The sequence below is a fragment of the Myotis daubentonii genome, chromosome 5 (genome assembly GCF_963259705.1).
Source record: "Myotis daubentonii chromosome 5, mMyoDau2.1, whole genome shotgun sequence".
NCBI lineage: Eukaryota > Metazoa > Chordata > Mammalia > Chiroptera > Vespertilionidae > Myotis > Myotis daubentonii.
The window spans coordinates 53,394,837-53,415,438 of NC_081844.1; the positions used below are offsets into that span (position 1 = coordinate 53,394,837).

The 20,602-nt window shown below is 43.4% G+C and overlaps 1 protein-coding gene across 1 annotated transcript in view; it reads right to left on the reverse strand.

Moving 5' to 3' along the window:
• Positions 1–20,602, reverse strand: part of TMEM131L (transmembrane 131 like) — a 146,185-nt gene that overhangs the window by 41,624 nt on the left and 83,959 nt on the right. The window contains 7 exon segments of the mRNA XM_059697802.1: positions 131–196; positions 199–286; positions 748–841; positions 3,280–3,388; positions 3,710–3,768; positions 4,988–5,141; positions 5,324–5,401. Of these exon segments, the coding sequence (XP_059553785.1) occupies positions 131–196; positions 199–286; positions 748–841; positions 3,280–3,388; positions 3,710–3,768; positions 4,988–5,141; positions 5,324–5,401 (648 nt within the window).

Below are 20,602 nucleotides of genomic sequence, written 5' to 3' on the forward strand. Positions count from 1 at the left end.
TTCAAAAGAAAAATACTTGCTTTAAAATTGGTAAGTTTTAACTTTTGTAAATATTCATTTCATAGTATCTGACCATAAACAAAGCTTGAAACAAAATGGGCTAAAACCTGGATGAAAATTCCATGTGTACCTTCAAAAAGTGCTTGGCCTCCTTGGAGACAAACACATCGTTTAATACGACGCTGCGGTCAAAATGTGGTTGAGGTACCACATTGTCCAAACTCCCGAAGTGTTCTCGTGGGTCTCCAGGTGGAACTGGGTCGCAGAAGAGTCCATTCTAAAGTACCTGTGAACACAGCACGTGCATGCTCTCAGCCCCGAGAGTAAGACAACTGCCGGCATTCGAAGGAGCCTCAATCACAAAAAGAGTAGCATCATAGAATGGCAGAGAATGGATGTTAGCACTGGGAACGACCGCACAGGTCACTCCAGCCTTCATTCCCACCAGTAGAGCATCTGAAGGACAGAGGCCGCCAGGCAAAACCAGGACCAGGTGTAGGCGAGAATCATGGCGAGAGGGTTTCTCCTCCCACACCTGGCTGCCTGGCCCAGGGCTGATTTTGTGAACTGAATCATTCACCTTCCTCTTTCCCATTCTGCAAACAACCCCTGTCTCTGGCTGTCAGCGGTGTGAAGGCAAGGAAGGCAGCCCAGGGAATCATACTAGCCCTAGTTACATTTTGTAATCATTTCTGAACAAACACACACATAACCCATACGACTTCAGGGAACGTGGGGTTGACCTACCCTGGGACCACCGGAGAGGAGAGGCATGCTGTTAGTGTCGGAGTGTTGTTTGTTTTCTTCGTGACTTCTTTCACGGCACTATCACACGATGGAGCTGTTTTGGGGTATAAAGAAATAAGTGTCAAGTATAATATCTTTTATTTCACTACGCCTAAACAAAAACAAGATATGTGTGTTATTTATAACCTTCTAATTCTTCCACTGTTTTGATTTAAAATCACGCATGAGACATAAATGGGAAAATCCTTTCTCAAACCTTATCTTCTTTCCTGGCTTGCTGTCAATGATCTCAAACAGGGTATCTGCCACCCCAATGTACTCCCCCTTTTACAAACCAACCTCTCACTTCTTTGGGGGGAAGAAGAGTCATTGCACTGAGGCTTTCTTTTAATAAAGATCTGCCTTCACCAAAAGTAAGAGGGAAGCCCGCAGGCCTGCCAGAGATGACAGAGGTGATGGCTGAAGCCCAGCTGGGCGGGGCGAGAGGAGCGTGTGGAGGCAAGAGCAGGACAGAAATACAGCCTCAAGGATAAGGCGGAGCCTCTCAGAGGCAGTGGGGATGCGTTTCAGACACCGCTGCTTTATCCAAGCAACAAGCTGCCCTTGAGCTGGGCCATACTATTCATTAAATCACTGGGATTAAAATCTTAACTCTAATAAAGGGTGTCCCAAAATTCACGCAAGAAGTAATTTTGATAGAAAACACAGGTTTATAATTAAAAATTGTACATTCTTTATTGATTCATAAAGTGAACAGTACAGGGTTATGTCTGAATAGCATATCGGGTAAACTGGATTATCATGTCGCGATAGTGAGCACCATTAACTGTTATTGCCTGAGCAGCCGCATTTTCGAAGAAGAATGGTCCGATGATGCCTCCAGCCCAAAATCCGCACCAAACAGTGACACGTTGTGGATGCATTTGTTTCTCAACAATCACTCGTGGATTTTCTGAGCCCCAAATGCGACAATTTTGTCGATTAACCAAGCCATCAAGATAAAAATGAGCCTCATTGAAATTCAGCCACATTTATGCAAAATGGTCATGGAAAATTTCAACAAAAGAGTGCATATGTGCCAGTAAAGCCATGGAGGCCATTTACCCGATATCCTACTCCATACATAACCCTATACTGTATACTTTATGAATCAATAAAAAATTTACAATTTTTAATTATAAACCTGTGTTTTCTATCAAAATTACTTCTTGCATGAATTTTGGGACACCCTTTACAAATACTCAACTGGTTTCTTTTTAGCTATATGTATGATAAGAAAAATTATAACATGAATAAAGACGTGAAAATTAAATCTACTTTTCCCTCCTGACTTCCCAATTATCTCAGAGGAACAGCTGCTAACAGATTCATGAGCATCCTTCCAGTTTTTCTATTTCGTATACAAGTGCATGGATACCCTTAAAGACCCAAATGTACACACGCCGCCTTCACTGCATGTCCACATACGCTTCTCAATAGCCGCAGAGTATACCCCGTGGATGAACTACAGTTTAACCAGGCTCCTATCACGGATGTCTATGTTAATTCTGTTGTCACAAACAATGCACATTCTGTAGGCAGTGCTTTGAATATAACCTATCCGTAGGTAAGTTCCTAGAAGTAGAATTAAGGACTGAAGAATACATACGGGCATTTTAAATGTTCATAGATTGCCAATTTTCCCTCCAAAAAAAAAAGCCTGTGTCAATTTATACTCTTATCAAAAACATGAATGGTGTTTTTTCCCCTAATCATTATCAACACAGGATGTTAACAATTTTTTTTATTTTTATCAATCTAAGTAATAAATTATATCTCACTTGTCCCTTTAAATTCACTTTCCTTTCCATATAAGTGACATGTTTTCATGTTTAAAAATCCATTTGCATTTCTTTTTAAAAATATCTTTTCATTTATTTTATTTCATTATATTTTTTAGAGGGAGAAAGGAAGGGAGAGGGAGAAACATATTTGAGAGAGAAACAGTGATTGGCTGCCTCCTGAATGGCCCCCACTGAGGATCGAGCCCACAACATGGGCATGCACCCTGATCGGAAATCAAGCCAGCAACCTCTTGGTGCATGGGTGACACTCAACCACTGAGCCACACTGGCTGTGCTGTTTGCATTTCTTTACAGAAATCTTCTTAACTATGAGTATGAGCCAAAAGGTAGGATTGGGTTCATGCTCACCAGACCTTCTGCATCGCAGTCTACACAAAGCATCAAACTAAGGCAGCACAATCTCTCTATCTGTGAAGGGAGTATCTCCAAACACATTTACATTCTGGTCTTTCAAATCCCCCACTAAGTTACTCTTTAAACTCAAAGTCCTCTGCGTGTGGCAGAATAGAAGTGGCAGAGACAAGCAGCTTCTCCATCCTGCTCTCAGCACGATGAAGGCTGCGGTATGGAGAGCAAGCCCACTCCCTTAGAACACTGCCTTCTCTGCAGTGCTAAGCGCTCCCACAGAAAGAACTGCCATCGATAACAAACATAAGAAGGCAATCTCCACTATTTTTAAAATCTGTACCTTTGCAAGTAAAAGAGGCAATTTTTGTAAAGTTCGTTGTAGAGGAAGGTAGGAGCACCGGTTCAAACTGCAGAGACAGAGCGTCTCTCTGTGAGAAATGATGGACATCCTGTAACAACAGCAAAAAATCCAGTTAGCACTCTCGGCCAGGCCACTGTGCATCTAATGTGAATCAACTCTGTGAAATAACTAAGGAGCTCAGACTGGCATTCATATAGCAACTGCGCAGCACATGTGTCTACAACAGTACGAAGCGGGTGCTGACAACCTTCATCCGAAGAGGGGTTCAAGCAAGGGAAAGGGGTTGTAATGAAAGCAACAGAGAATAGAGATAAGTGTTTCTGTATCTGTCCCTGAAAATTCCTCCTGTTCTACAATGAAATACACTTGTGAGTTTAATATTTACTAGATATAAAGCATTTACAATTACCTGTATCCATATAAGGCTGTTTCCTGAATGTAATATATACATATTTACGGCCGAATCATCTGTCCAAAAGAATCAGAGTGAGGAGGTTAAAACAAAAAGTACCTCGTTTTGCAACACTACAACTGAAACTTGGAGCTATTTCTGCAGGGTATTCTTTTAAGTCACAAGAAAAAGGATCCTTACAAAATATTAACCTACCAACACAGCCTCTGTAAATGATAAATAAATGCTGAGTGTAGGGTCAGGGCACTGCTCCTCTGGCTGCAGCCAACTGCCTGGACAGCTGCAAATATGGCTTTGCTCTCCTGGTGATTAGCCAGCCCCTCGTTTCCTTATTTAGGCAACCCTACTTGGGGGAAATAAAACCCTGGGATCTCAAACCAGAGCCTTCCTTTCAAGCCTCACCAACAGACGTGTTCCCTATGGGGCAGGAGTCTTCTCTACTTTGATGTCTACCTGGCCGTTCTGAGAATCACCAAAAGCTTGCAACATGGAGATAGGAAAGCTCTCCTGCTGAATTATTCCTATAATCAATTCTCAAGTGTTGTTTGAACAACAATAGTATGCCAATATCAAACTATATTTTGGAGCCATTTCTTTCTCTGAATATGTATGTGAGTGTGTGGGTGTACACACACACACACACACACACACACACACACACACACACACACACACACACACACACACCAGAACAGTCTTGACAACCAATGGATGACAGCCAGTCCTACATTATAAATCTCATGCATCCCATAACATGTGTCTCCAACAAAACTTCCTAGAAACTTAAACTGATGAACTAGGTTATTTCTGGTAGGTAGAGTTGTTTTCAAAAATAAAATTCATAGAACAAACACTGAAATTCCTCTAACTTGTCAGGCATCAAGGAACAACCAGTATCCCATCAACTACTAAAAAAATACAAAACAGCAGGATTTGGTCAATTGAGCTTCTGCAAATCAGTAAAACTGGAACAAGAGACACAAAACTTCCAACACTTTGTGGATATTTATATTAGGTCATTGTGCCCAGAATGCCAAGAAAAATGATTCCCAAGGAAACTTAGACTAGTTTGCTTTTGCCCCTAAATTTACTCCAAAAAGTTACTCACAGCTGCAAATTGAGAACCAGTTACTATTACAATCGCTTAATAAGGTTGAAAGCCGCAGCTCTTTGTGTTGGAGTGTGATGACATGATCTATAAGTAAATGTTGTAGAATGATGGCACAGGTTAATCATAATATATTACCATGAAAATTTGAAGAGATTCCACCTTACCTGAGGTCTCAGATTTATCTGTAGCTACATAAATTATAGAAAGATGATCTAACAAATCCTGTGTGTTTTGTTCAAATTCTTTCGAGGCGTTTTCCATTGTTACAATTATGCTCATCTGTAGCCGTAAAACATCATCCGATTCCAGATAACAACTCTGAGATTGGAGGGATGGAAAAAAGGAAAAACTTAAGAATGATCTGAACTTGGTGATCTCAAATTTTAAGGGGAAAAGCACTTAAGGTAAGGGCATGTGCACTTCGGAGAACAGAATGTGTTGTTTTATTTTTTATATCTAAGCAAAGAGGCAGGAGGAAAAACTAAATTTTTTCATTTTACCTTTAATCGCTGACACACTTTGTTATGTAAACTGCATTCCAGTTGCACCTGCAAGAGGCTAGTATTAGTGGTTTCTGCCTAAAAAAAAAAAAAAAAGGCGGGGGGGGAAACAATGTAAAAGAAAGCAAAAAGATCAATCTAGCATTAGCAGCAGACAATCTATCATTTATTCAGGAACTACATTTACTCAACTGACAAACATTTGAGTATCTGCTAACTGCTGGGTATTATTCTACTTACTGGAAATATAACCATCAATAAAACAGTTCACATTCTAATGAAAGTCATAAGCTCTCCCCTTGGGCAACATGAAAATTCTGACTATGGCAATAAACAGATAAATGTGGTCTAGATATACACAGGAACACTGCAGTTTGACATCGCTGATACTTTTTTAACACTCTTTTTCACACAGGAGTCTACTTTTATTTTAAAGTAGGTTCAGTAAGCAATAGCCAATTAACTGTCCTGTCTGCCTCCCTTCAGTAGAATGACCTTAAAAGCTATGACAAAACCATAGGAGATGTCCAAAATTCAACTGGCTATCATTCCTTTATTTTTCCATTACAATTGACATTCAATATTATTTTGTATTAGTTTCATGTGTACAGCACAGTTAAACAGTTACCAGTAAAAAGTGATCTGATTAAGTCCAGTGTGTACCAGACACCACAGTGTTACAATATTATTGACTATATTTCCTGTGCTGTACTCAGCATCCCCATGGCTATTGTGTAATTACCAATTTGCACTTCTTACGCCCTTCACCTTTTTCTTCACCAACCCCTCCACCAACCCTCCCCATCTGGCAATCATCACTTTGTTCTCTGTATCTATAAATCTGTTTCTGTTTTGTTTTTCATTTATTTTGTTCTTTAGATTCCCCATATAAGTGAAATCACATAGTATTTGTCTTTTTCTGTCTGACTTATTTCACTTAGCATAATACATGCTAGGTCTATCCATGCTGTTGCAAATGGTAATATTTCATTCTTTTTTAAAAATATATTTTTTTATTGATTCCAGAGAGGAAGGGTGAGGGAGTGAGAGATAAAAACATCAATGATGAGAGAGAATCATTGATGGACTGCCTCCTACACACCCCTTACTGGGGATTAAGCCCGCAACCCGGGCATGTGCCTCTGACCAGAATTGAACCCAGGACCCTTCAGTCCAGAGTCTGATACTCTCCACTGAACCAAACTGGCTAGGGCTATTTCATTCCTTTTTATGGCTGAGTAATATTCCATTTTATAGATGTGCCACTTCTTTTTTTCAATATTTTTATTGATTGAAAGAGAAAGGAAGAGGGAGAGAGAAACACTGATGAGAGGGAAACATTGGTTGCCTCCTACATGCTCCTTATTTGAATTGACCCCACAACCTGGGCGTGTGCCCTGACTGAGAATGGAACCAGTGACCTCTCGGTGCATGGGACAATGTTCAACCAACTGAGCTACACTGGCCACATCTTCTTCAGCCAATCATCCACTGATGGGCAGTTACGTCACTTCCATATCTTGGCTCTTATAAATAATACTGGTTCCATATGCACTTGAAAAAAATGTATATTCTGCTGCTTTGGGGTGAAATGCTCTAAAAATATCAATTAAATCCATCTGGTCTAATGTGTCACTTAAGGCCACTGTTTTCTTGTTGATTTCTTGTCTGGAAGGTCTATCCATTGATGACAATAGGTTGATAAAGTCCCCTACTAAGACTGTATTACTGTCATATGTCATATTTTTAATATGTGGGAGAGTTAAGAATGGAAGGGTCAAGAATATATCAAAAGAATGCAGAATTTTTCCCTAGCCAGTGTTGGTCAATGGTTGGAGAGTTGGCCCACGCAATGAGGAGTCAAGAGTTCAATTCCTGGTCAAGGTTTGATCCCCAGCTCTGTTGGGGCGGGTGCAGGAGACAACCAATGGATCTGTTTCTCTCATATCAATGTTTCTTTCTCTCTCTCTCTCTCTCTCTCTCTCTCTCTCTCTCTCTCTCTCTCTTCTCTCTCTCTTCCCCCCCCCCCCTCTCTCCCACTGTCTCTGAAAATCAACAGAAAGATATCCTCTGGTGAGTATTAACAAACAAAAAAAGGGAAGAAGAACACATTCTTCATCACGTTCAATGATCTTAACAGGCACATGAGATGACATGGACTTATCTTGAAGATGGGAAATGCAAAGTCCCATCCAGGGATACGGGCTTTTGGGTGGGAGGGCAGGGGGCTGCAGGCGGTGAACGCACAGGAAATGTGCGGCGTGTGAGTCTAAGGGGCCTGGTTTCGGGAGTTCCCCTTCTGTTGAGTTTGATGTGTCTGGTGTAGTTTTGCATGAAGGCACTGGGCTGGGCAGCCACAGTCAGACACCAGAAAATCTCCACCAGGTAAGAAGGCATTCCCCAAATCCTTGGCTGACTTAACTGAGGGTAAGTGTCTATTTACTTCAGGAGGATTTAGTACGAAGTAGAATCACCCTAATTATGTTTAATTTGTTAGATTTATAAGCATTACCTAAGTACATTATATAAAAATCCATTTTGTAACTACTTCGATTGTCATTCAGTCAATTAAAGTACAGAAAAAATAAAGTAGATTACATTTTAGAATGCAGTAAAAATATTTAAGTTTAACCCAGCTTGTAAATGGGACCAAGCATTCACCAACAGCTCTTTTAAAGAAGTAATTGCTGGTATTTGCTAGACTTAAACAGGAAAACACCCTGTGAACAGAACCTAAAATCTTAAAGAAACATTTTTTAATTTGTCTTTCTGGGAACAAATCCCACTATCAAAGACATAAACAACAACAAACAGCCCACCACTTCTCTGAAATTGCTTTCACCAAAGTTACAAAAGACCTCCATAGCCAAACCCAATGGAAACTTCTTTCTTTGCCGGATCCTGCTCTCCCACTTAACTCCATTAACCATTTGTCCTTCTGGCTTTTCCCTTTCATCTTTGGCTCGTCCCATTATGACCATCAGATGTTGGAATTATTCTGGATTCTGTCTTTTGTCCTCTTCACGCTCTCCCTAAGTGGGTCTATGACAAGTTGAAGTTTGTTTCTCCAGCTCAGACCTCTCTGCACACCCATACATCCAACAATGGTGGGGCATCCGCCTAGACACGCCTCCCTCACACAGGCCAAGGCAGCGAGCGAGCCTTGCTGTGCATTGGCCCCCTCTTAGCACCATGCTTCATATTTTGTTTAAGCCAGAAACTTGAAAACCAACTTCACGTTCTCACTTACCTTCCTCAAACTAACCCCAAACCATCTTATACTGATTGTACCTCCTTGTCAGTCCTTGAATCCATTCCGTTCTCTTCATTCCTAATACCCTAAAGATCAGGGGTCAGCAAACTATGCCCGTGGGCCACATCCAGCCCGCTGCCTGTATTTATAAATAAAGTTTTATTGGAACACAGGCATGCTCATTCCTTGTGAATTGTCTATGGCTGCTGTCCTGTTACAATGGCAGGGTTGAGTACTTGCAACAGGGTCTATGGCCTGCAAAGGAGGTAAAAATAACTACTCTCCAGGCCTTTATGTACAAGTTTATGGAGCCCTTGCCCTAGTGGGAGGGAGGGAGGGACAGAGGCAGGTAGGCTGCTGCACCAACCTCCTCCTCCTGTCCCTGTGTCCACCTCTGCCCTCTCCACTCCACTCTCCACATGGCATCAAGAGTAAGAGGACAGCCAAACCGGTTTGGCTCAGTGGATAGAGCGTCAGCCTGTGGACTGAAGGGTCCCAAGTTCGATTCCGGTCAAGGGCATGTACCTTGGTTGCGGGCACATCCCCAGGAGGGGGCGTGCAGGAGGCAGCTGATCGATCTCTCTTATCGATGTTTCTAAGTCTCTATCCCTCTCCCTTCTTCTCTGTAAAAAAAATCAATAAAATATATCTTTTAAACAAAAAGAGTGAGAGGACATAAGATGGTACAGGGAGAGTAAATGATGACGGAAGGAGACTTGACTTGCAGTGGTGAGCACACTACAATATGCAGATGATATATTATAGAACTGTACACCTGAAATCTATATAATTTTAATAACCAATATCAACCCAATAAATTCAATGAAAAGGGGGGGGGGGGAGAGAGAGAGAGAGATTATAAATATGCAAATCAGGTCAAGCCACTTATCTGCTTAAAACCCTTCAAAGACTTCCTGCTCGGCCCAAATCCCAAACCCTTTATTGCAGCTACAGAATGCAGGCACCTGCCTAGTCTCTGCCTCCTTGCCTATGCTCCAGCCTCACGGGTAGACTTTCTGCTCTATTTTGCCTTCAAACTTTGAACCTACATTTCCGACCGGCCCTCCCCTCTACATAGCTAAACCCAATTCATCCTTCGTGTCCCAGCTTAAACATCACTCAGGGAAGTTTTCCCTGACACCTCAGCTGGGGTAAGTGGCATTACTCACACCCACAGCACCTTTCACCTGACCTACGTTAACACTCCTCATGTGATAACTTGCTCAAGGTCTGTGTTCCCCAGCAGGCTGTAAGCACCTTGTCTGAAGGGTTTAACCACAATGCCTACCACTTAATCGGCACTCAATATACAGCTGGTGAATGAAGAAAAGTGGGCACACAGCTACATGCTTGCTTCAAAGGGAAAGAAACTAAAAATAATAAACATTGGCTATAAAATCAAAGTATATCAAAACCTGACATTTGGCATGTTTCTGATCTAAAACTTTTCAAAAAGCTTTAAAGAAAAACCCACATCAGCACACTCTCAACATATCTATAATAATGAAAGTGCAATATGCTAATTAGACCAGATGTCCTTCCAGACGAAGCTGGGGCTGCGAGGAAAGCCTGGTCCCGGATGCCAGAGGGAAGCCGGTGCCAGCAGCTGGGGGAAGGAAGGCCAACTCTTGAAAGAATTTTGTGCGTTGGGCCTCTAGTACATTTATAATTAAGTTGGGTTTTTATAACGTACAACAATTTAACCATAGATCTTAACCTGGCAAGGCAACTCTCTTCCCTAACATATTTCTTCAAATGTTGAAATAATGTCTGAAGTTCAAAATTATAATTTTGGACATGATTAAAAATCCTATTTGCACAGTAATTTGATGTAATTTAAATCCTCATGTTCTGTCATCCTTGGTACATTTCTGGATGGATGAGTTTATAATTTACCGTTCTAAATAAGATTCTTCTATTAGCTGGAAACAAAAACAAACATAAAGCACTATATTGTTTCAATGGCTGTAGAACATATTTCAGCATCCCACCAGGGGGAGTTCCAGCACCTCCAAACTGCCCTGGAAGCAGGCTAACTTTTCTCAGGCAAATTTAAAGGTTCGTGTCTTTCTTTACAGAAAGACAAAAAAAACAAAAACTATTGCAATCTAGACTTTAAAAAGAAAACGACAACCCAAAGCACGAGCCAGTTGGGGCCACCACACATGTTGGGAATAAGAATTCCCCTGAAAGGACCCCAACCCAGCACATTTGTTGTGACAGTAGGACATCTCCTTACCCAGGAGTGTGCTGAGCAGATTATAAAAGAAACACAAAACCCATTTCTCTACTGTTGAAACCTCCCACACTATTTGGGGAAAAAAATTGAGCTCATAAAGAAGAAAAAGAGTTCATAAATTCTATAGCTAAAAGAAAAAATAATTCCTTCGTAGTTTTCACATTAAGTCTATGGGGATAAGTGACTTATCAAAGGGTCCTCAGGTTAGTTGGGGGGAAAATGGAAAACAATAGCAGGTCTTTTGGCACAAGTCAGTGTTTTTCCAGGTAAATAAGAACAGACCAAGTCAATTCCTCTTAGATACTTAAAAGCCTGAAAGTTCTTCAGCATGGAAACACATATTAGAAAACCATGCCAAGAAATACTGCAAAGGACAAGAAAACAGCTATGTAAAAGCTCCTTTTGTGTGGCTTGTATTCCCTAGGTTTTGTGGTGAAGGGGTATGAGTCTAGGTAACTGGATCTAAGAGAGAAAATAAATCACCTTCCTTTATTTGCTAAGAAATTGTTCTTTGTGGACTGGGCCAGGGCCAGAGTGTGACCTGGGGGGGACTGTGTGCAATTAAGCAGGGGAAAAAAAGGATAGACAATGTATATGAGTTTTATTAATAAGAGTAAACCATATCCTAACAAAAGTATACGAGAACCTATAACATATTAACCCAGACAGAATGAACAACGTGTGACGATCCCAGTAATGACCATCCATGAAAACCTTCCATTTAAGGACTATAACTTGGGAAATACAAAAGAATTACATAGATAAGTCCCAATCTTAGGTTCCATTTTTCTCACACATTTTTCTCCACTTCCACAATTTTGAATGCTAAATTTTGGACGTCTTTATAAAGGTAAATTGTTTATGCCAATGTGTGCCTCAATAGGGACACAGTTTAAGCCTGTGACCATCCCAGCCAGTGGCCCACACACACAGTGCTAGGTACAATACATTCCATACAGCAAATGATTTTGTATAGAAAGAACACTTTCTTGGGTCCCTTCCACACAACACTCAGGCTCTGTAACCAAACTCCTAATTTAGTGTTTCCTGCATAACAAACAGGCAGCTGAGCGAACAGTAAGCACTGTTTGTTGCTTTAACCTTATGTTAAACAGCAATTGTGTTTCAGCCCTTACCCCTGCCACTACTAACCCGTCTAGTCCTCAGGTATTTAACTGCTGGAATGAAATTTACCTATGTTGTCAGACCCCCTCACTAAAATGTTTGTAAAAAACCCAGGTGCTGGCTGGAATGCGTTTTTTTTTGTTTTGTTTCGTTAAGGGAAAGGGGGTTAAAGCATGTGTATGGCATTTTCACTTCTCCAAATCTTTGGAGAAAAGGCAGTGTGGCCAAATGACTGTATTCACCATAAATTCAAGATGAAACCCAGCCACAAGACCTCGGGGACATTTCTACGCTTTTCCCAGCTTCAGCTTCCTCTTCAATCACACAGAACTAAGGAACTCACCGTCATCTGAAGAGCATTAAATGAGATACATATGCCCAGCGCAGGGCACGCACCAGGCCCTTATGAGGGAGTGTTACTAGTTTTACTTGTTCGTTCATTATTAATGCATTAAGTTGGTAAAATTCCACAACAAATCATCTGAATGCCTCTGGGAAGCATTTTTTCCACATGTAATGTGTTAGAGGGGGAACTCCTCTTCCCCACACCATGGGTTTCTAAGAGAAGGGATAGTTCTCCTAAACCAGTGGTTCTCAGCCTTGGCTGCACATTCGAATCACCTGGGAATCTTTTTAAAATCCTGATGTCTGGGCCTCACCCTCCGGAAATTCTGTTTCTTTGTTACTAATGTTGTGGCCTCGCCCCATAACAAAGAAACAGAATTTCCGGAGGTGAGGCCCAGACATCAGGATTTTAAAAAGATTCCCAGGTGAATCGAATGTGCAGCCAAGGTTGAGAACCACTGGCCTAAACACTTCAGATTCCTTTCATCTTATTTCACTGTTGGTTCAGAACCCAAGAAGAGAGAGAAATGTCATTGCAGCACATCACCTCCCACCCCACTGAATGTGCCACTAACCCTGAAAGATCAACAAAGAGCCATATAGAGACCAAATTAACACTCCGATATTGAGACTGTTGGTGGGACCAAGTAGCAGTGGCCTGTGTCTTCACACTTGGGTGGCTTGAACTCCTACAGCCTGGGCTGGCACTTGCAGGAGCCATGCGGATGTTCACCTTGGTGGGCCACGCAGCGCACGGTGGTTCTGTCCAAAGGCAAACAGCTATTTTTACCCAGTTGGATGCTGCTGGGCCTTAAGCAAATGGCAAGTGGCTCCTGAAGGTCTGGCTCAGCCCTTGAACCTGGGCCCAGGCTCAGCAAAGGCTCAGGTGTGAAGATGCAGGCTGCTGTGGCTCGACCTTGTGCAGCAAAGGCGCAGCTTTGACCTAAGTAGGCATGGCCATGGCAAGGATGCGGCTATGAAAGGAAGGCTGTTGCAGAAGAAATCAGTGTGGTGGTTCCTCAGAAGATTAAACATGCAGCTACACCGAAGTAACAGCAGGGGCACAGACAGATACGTGTACACCCCCAATTCATAGCATTTCACACAACCGTCAAAACGTGGAAGCAACCCAACATCCATCAATGGAAGAATGAGTGAACAGCACACAGTGTACACACACAATGGACTATTATTCAGTCTGAAAAGGGAAGGAAATTCGGACACACGCTACAACAGGGATGAACCTTGAAGACATTACGCTCAGTGACGTAAGCCAGTCACAATGGGACAAATAGCGTGTGATTCCACTTCTAGGAGAAGACCTAGAAGAGCCAAATTCACGGAGACGTAAAAAAGAATGATGGTCACGGGGGCTGAGAGGAGGTGAGAATGGGGAGTCAGGGTTTCGTGGGGACAGAATTTCAGTTTGGGAAGATGAAAAAGGCCAAGAGATGGGTGGTGGTGACGGCTGCGCAACACTGTGAATGTACTGAATGCCCCTGGACTGTACACTTAGAAATGGCGAAAACAGTAAATTCGTGTTATGTCTATTTTACCGCAGGAAAAGAAAATGAAAGGAAAAGGGAGAAAGGAGAAGGAAAAGGGGGGGTGGGTGGGAGAAAAAGGTATCGCTAATCAGGACTCCCTCAAGACAGAGCTCCCAGAATACCACTTGCTGCTTTTCTATCTGGGTCTCAGGGAAACTACGGGGTCCACCTCCTGGCAGGCAGTGTAGACAGGCTGCTCCCAATTCGTTCCCTTTTCACGCATTGCCTCCGTAGCTGAGAGTCCAAACTGTGAAAGGGTGCAGCTCAAATTCAAGAGGTTGGTTCATTGACTCAAAAGTTCCTCCCCAATTCACTGGCGCTAGATTTATGAACCATCTAAATGCTGACCACCATTTTAGATTTTCAAGATCCAACGTGACAGAGCCACATAAAGGTGACTGATGTTAAAAATAAATAAAAAAACAATAAGGGTAGTCTTACTAAAGAGGTATGCTGTCACGCTGGGTTGAGTTAGAGAAGGAATTTGACAAAACGATGGCACAAACAAATTAGATACCACTAAGGCAGTGGTTCCCCACCTTCCTAATGCCGCGACCCTTTAATACAGTTCCTCATGTTGTGGTGACCCCCCATTTCATTGTGACAAATTGAACATCATTAAAGCATAGTGATTAATCACAAAAACAATATGTAATTATATATGTGTTTTCTGATGGCCTTAGGCGACCCCTGTGAAAAGGTCGTTCGACCCCCACAGGGGTCGCGACCCACAGGTTGAGAACCGCTGCACTAAGGTCTGCCCTTGGAACCATCAGGTTCATTCTGAAAACCAAGGAGGTGCCAGAAGGTTAGAGGAACACACTTTTCACACTTGAGTCTTCCTACTAGGCCCAGAGGAACAAAAACAAAAACAAAACAAAAAAAAGGAAGGCAGGCTGATGACGCAGGAGGAAGAGAGGGCAGCCCTTTGGAGGAAAAGCGGATGTTTTAGGGGACAACCAGACAGAGCCGGAATAGAACAGGGGACCTGGACGGCCCGGTTCCACAGACATAGAAAGAGAAGCGAGACAGCCTGGGATCTCACTGAAATGAGGAAATATATATCTCTGTGCTTGTTGGAGCTTAACAAAATACTAGTAAGGAAGACAGGCAATTTTGCTACAGGAAAATAAAATAAAAGAAAAAGGGAGAAATTAGACTGAAATTGCTCCCCCAAGAGGAATTAGGATTCAGTTCCAGGAACTATGGAGGGACAGACTTCTGAAGCCAGGCACAGAGCCCATGGGAAGGGTGACCGAGGACCTGTACCTTCCAAGACCAAGACCCAAGGCCACGTAAGATCTCGCAGGCTGTGAAGGGGAGACCAGGGAGAGCAGAGCAGAGAGCTCAGAGCAGGGCAAGATGAATGCACAGTTCCTGCTGGTGCCCTAAGGGAATGTGTTTGATGTTCATGGGATTAGACTCCAACGAAGAGAAAGCACAGCACAGAAGAAACCCATTAAAGGGGAACCAGGCAGGACTGGATAGACGGGCCCCAGGCCTGATTCAGGGGTTGGTCTAATGGGAGAGGTCTATGCAAGACGGTGCACTGAGGGAAGAGGAGATCTGTTTGAACAACAGATACTTTTAGCAGACTCAAAAGTTACTGACTTTATCTTTCTTGCTTTGGGAGAACTCACAAGAAAACATCTAGAGGGAAATGAATATATATAACACAGTAGCAGCTTACAAGGGTTAAGAGAAAGAAAGAGACCAACAAAAGAAGCTGGTTAAACAGCTCGAAACCCAACTGAGCCTTCCTTAGAGGAAGAGGGGCCCAGGGGGTAAGAGCACATCCTGGAGGCCCAGCCCACGACTTTAGAGAAAGAAGGGCCACGAACAACCTGGGGAGACAGGGAGTGACTCACGGCCAAGGTCTCCCCCCGCCCCAGGGCCTGAGCTCCTAAGTATCAACAGCAGCCCCACCTCCAGGAACCTGCTGGGAGCAATGATCCACTTGAAATAAGGGAGGGAGGAAGGAAAAGCCTTCCCTGTCGCAGGCTCCAGAGCTTCAAGGAGTCCACAGTAAGAGGCTCAACATCTGTGCGCACGGCCTCTGCAGCCACTCCATCCCTAAACAGAGGGCAGCCCCAATCAGCACACCAATCAGCACGGGGTGGGGGGTGGGGGGTGGGGGGTGGGGTAAAACAAGGGCTCTGTGCCAAAAGGAGGGAGAGACACACCTAGGGACTAGCCTGCAGCCACTCCAAAGTTCGAGCTCCGGAGGCTAGAGCAGCTCAGATGCTGCCTCCTGAGACAGGCACTAATGTGCACAGGTGATTCCTCCCTAACCCCCAAAGGTCTCAAATTAACTTCTTGACAAGCAGGCGGCTCCATCAAGTTCAAATGCCAAGATCCTGGACTCAGAACAACTGGCATGGAGCTGAAACCAAGGTGATGCTCTCTGTCTGTCCTCCACCCCTCTCTTTGGCAAACAGAGGTGCTGGGAACAAGTTTTGCTTAGAATTAGTACCTGGAGAGTGGGGGCTGGGGCATGCTTCCCAAAATGGGTGGATGTCAGGTTGATAATCTTGTATCTTATTAAGATTCTAGACTCAAGTGAGGCTCAGGAGACACTTAGTATTGGACTACTGTAACTTCTGAAACCCCGAGGCAGTCATCCACACTCTAGCAAGAGCGAGCCCAGGCTATAGCTTTCCCCAGCTACACAAAGGCATGGAGCATCTCTCTGGCAAAAACAAAAAATAAAAATAAAAAATAAGATTTAGAGAGGACTTTAAATTCTTTGAAAGTTAACTCACAAACCAAGCTAATTTGATATTGGGACTATGGCCTTGAACTTTCATGTCTTACCAAAGGACTGACTCCCTGAATTTTCAAATTCTCCTAGAGGGTTTGTATTTGTTTTAAAGTTCAACGAGGAATGTGTTTTAGCTATGTGCACTTTACATGTATCAACTTATTCAATAGATACAGCAATCCTATGAGGTCGTGTTATTTTTACCTAATTTTATAGATAAACTAAGAAACAGCAGGTTAGGTAATTTGGCCAAAGTCACTCAGAATCAAGATGGCCTGATGGCCTGGTTTCAGAGCTCACCTTTTTTATTTTTAATCTTTATTGTTGAAAGTGTTACATATGTCCGCCCTTTCCCTCCACTGACCCCTTCTAGGCCACCCCACCCCAGAATTCATTTTCTTATTGCCACCCTGTGCTTGTCTCTGACGGGGCATCCTCCTATGGCTGTTTTTACTGGAGCATTTTAACGGCTGTTTGGTCCCATGGCAAATGCTCTGATAGGCTGCACTGGCTATCATACTTGAAAAGAATTTGGGATGGGAAACAGAGAACATGACCTTTCAACCCTGGGGACAGTGCGGCTTTGGAGCAGATTATTAATGAATTCTTTTTAATTTGTCATCTCAGAACTTTCTAGAGGCAAACTCAACAGTATGCCCCAGCAGTCTCAGGGGGATCAACAAACAAATGGGGGTGTGGTGCTCCTGGGAGACGGGACAGGCTCAGGAAGGTGGACACACAGCCACGGGACATCTGACGACCTCCTCATCAGAGAAGGGAGGACTGCAGGCTTAGGAACAGGCGAGCCCAATGGGTCAGGAGAAACTAGGAGGAAAGGATTCTCTTCCCCTAAATACTCCAGTCCTCTTGCCCCAAGCCCTCAAGGCAGAGGGAGTTGCCTATTGGTGGGCAACAGGAAACGATCCTGTGCCATAGGCAGGGGTGACGAGGGGGGAGCTACTAAAGGAGCTGGCTCCTTTCTCCTTCACTCTACCTTGGGTAAGGGTGTCTGTCCTTGATTCTCCCTTGCATGGGCCACCCCGTGGTGTACCTAGGAGATAGGGCATTAGCAACTCTGGCTCTTTCTTACCTCTGCTCATGCAGAAGAATGCAGCTTATCAGTAATAAAAAGGTGCATTTTAGTTCTCTAAAACTTCAGCACCTGGCCAGAAAGAGAGGTACTAATTATCGGGCATCTTCAAGTCATCTAACAACATTTTCTAGAATATTCTAATATAATGAATGTTTGAAAGACATCAGAAAACAATCATGTCCTATAATTTCATAAATAGCTAAGATAATAATTTCTTTCTTTTAAAGACATTTATTCAGCCCTGGCCAGTTTTTCTCAGTGGTTAGAGCATCAGCCCAAGAACCGAAGGGTCGCTGTTTTGATTCCTGGTCAAGGTGCACATGGTCAAGGCACACATGCAGGAGGCAACCAATGGGTGTTTCTCTCACATCAATGTTCTCTCTCTCTCTCTCTCTCTCTCTCTCTCTCTCTCTCTCTCTCTGTCTCTCTCCCCTCCTCCCTCCCCTCTACTCTCTCTAAAAGTCAATGGAAAACATATCCTCGGGTGAGAATTAAAAAATAATAAAATAAAAAATAGAGACATTTATTGCATTTTCAAGCATTTGTTTACTACATGGCGATAGGGCCAAGCTCTGCACTAGGTAACACGAGAGCAAATATTGATTAGAACACGATTCCTGCTCTTAAGGAGCTTCTCATCAGTCCAGGAAACACAGACACAAAGACAAAGCTTTCCAGTATTACTCTTGCTAAGACAGGGATGCTCTGAGCGTTCGGGAAGGAAGGAGTCAATTCTCCTGGGAGGCAAAAAAAAGAGACAAACACTGAGTGTAAAGAGGCCCCAGGAAACTGTGTTCTGGGAACCAGGGGACCCCACTGGCCTGTAAAACACTTGAGGGGAGAGACACACCCACACCCGCGCCTCCTGGTCATGCTCCCTCGGCTTCCCACACTTCCCTCCTTCCTCTACTCACCAACCCTCCTTCTCTCCTCTTCCCCAGCTCCCATTCCATCGAGTCATTCTCACTTGTGGCTCCGAAGAAAAGAAGATTTTTTTTTTTTTTTTTAGCTCAGGCAATTTCCTTGCTTTTAAAAACTATATTCAGAGGTAGGTAGGAGGAGGAAATTGGGTAATGGCATATATTTACCTAACATACGGTCAGAACTTTCCAGAGTCGGACAGCCTATCATTTTTATGTATAAGAAAAATCAAACAGCTTTCCCCATGCAAAGAGATGGCATGACTAGTAAAGACATTATGATGACACCGACTTGTAGGAATCCTCAGCTATTCCACCGGAAATTCTATTTTGTTTCATTTAGCGGATTATGTGAGACGGTGAGGAAAACAGGGCAGCTGCAGAGGCCTCGCACCATTCCCTCTTCTCAATGTTCCATCTCCAAAGCCTACATCAGACTTCTGCAACTTCTTTGTTCGTGAGAAACCCAAGTCTTTCCATTCCTCCCCTATCCAACTGTGATGGAAAAAAGCGTTCCTTGTTCTCCTCCCTTCGCTGATTTTACAGCTTCCCGTCCCCACGGCCAGGTTTCATGGCCGGAGGCCGGCACCTCCGGAGGCAGAGGGCGGGAAGCAGCCCAACACGGACACCTCCCAGGGCGCAGCCCGGCACGGCCCCGCGCGGGCCCCGCTAGCGTCCTTGCCCAACACCTGTCCCGGGCGGGCAGGCAGGCACAGGGCCCGACGTCACCAGGCCCAAAGCAAAGGCTGTGCCAGTCTTAAAAGGTTAGGAACTCCTGGTCTGAAATGTGTGTTAGATGTCACACGGAATACCCAGAAATAATCTCCCCTTCACACGGTTCAGTGACATGACACCAGGGTGGGGGAGGGGACCCCCATCACTCACACAAACACACACTCAGAAAAAAGGACTGCAAGGATGTGACCCAACAAACACCCCTCCTGGTTACCTTTGCTGGGTGTGACTGTGGCCCTGGGGCATATTTCTAATATTTCACTTCTCTAATTTCCTCTGTTTTCTTATAACTACATTATAATTTTTATAATCATACTCTTTTTAGACAATTCAATGTGACACCTTATTGGAACACACACCCACAGGCACACACACCTTTAATGGGTTTCCCATGTTGCCTTATAATTCCTTTTTTTTAAAAAAATCTTTATTGTTGCAAATATTACATGTCCCCTTTTCCCCCATTGACCCTTCCAGCCCACCCTGCCCCCCACCTTCACTATCTATGTCTTAATTCCGTTTTTAACAATAAATGTTACTTTAGAAGGATTCCACTAGCAATAGCTATTGACCTCTCCGAAGCAAGCTTATGGCTGTAGTGACCCTACACGCTGGATTCGGAGACAGGGCCAACTTCAAGTCTCTGTTTTGCCCAACAAATCACTGAAACATTCCCCAGATCTCAATGACTTGGATCCCAAACAGCACTGAAGAAAACGTGAAAAAAAAACCCCACCAGAATCTCTTGCTTTTTCATGAGCCTAATGCAACTGTATTTACATATTATACCCCACCATGTATTTTATAGTTACTGTCATAGAGTATAGTCAGTCTAGCTTGTACCCTGCTAATCACTGGTCAGAGATTTCTATGTAGACATCATCATGGTAACTTGGAAGAAGTATTTAACCGTCTACCATGTTGGCACACAAATTGATCACATCCTGTTTTTCATTGTTGAGCTTTTAGGCTGTTTCTACTATTGTTTGCCATTATAAAATGCTGCCCCCCCCCGCCCAAACCCACATTTACTTTGCATTGATCTTTCCCGCAGTAGGAATTACTAAGTCAAAGAAACAAAAATCATGACACTTACTACCTATGGGCAAGAACGGAAAGCATGCTGAGCTGGGACTGCCCATCCTGGCTCTGCTCTCAACCTCTGCCAAGTAACTTAAACTCTAAGTATGTTGGACAATGTCTAAAATAAGAATGATACCACCTGCCCTGGCAGTAAATCTGTTGAAGGTCAAACTGATTG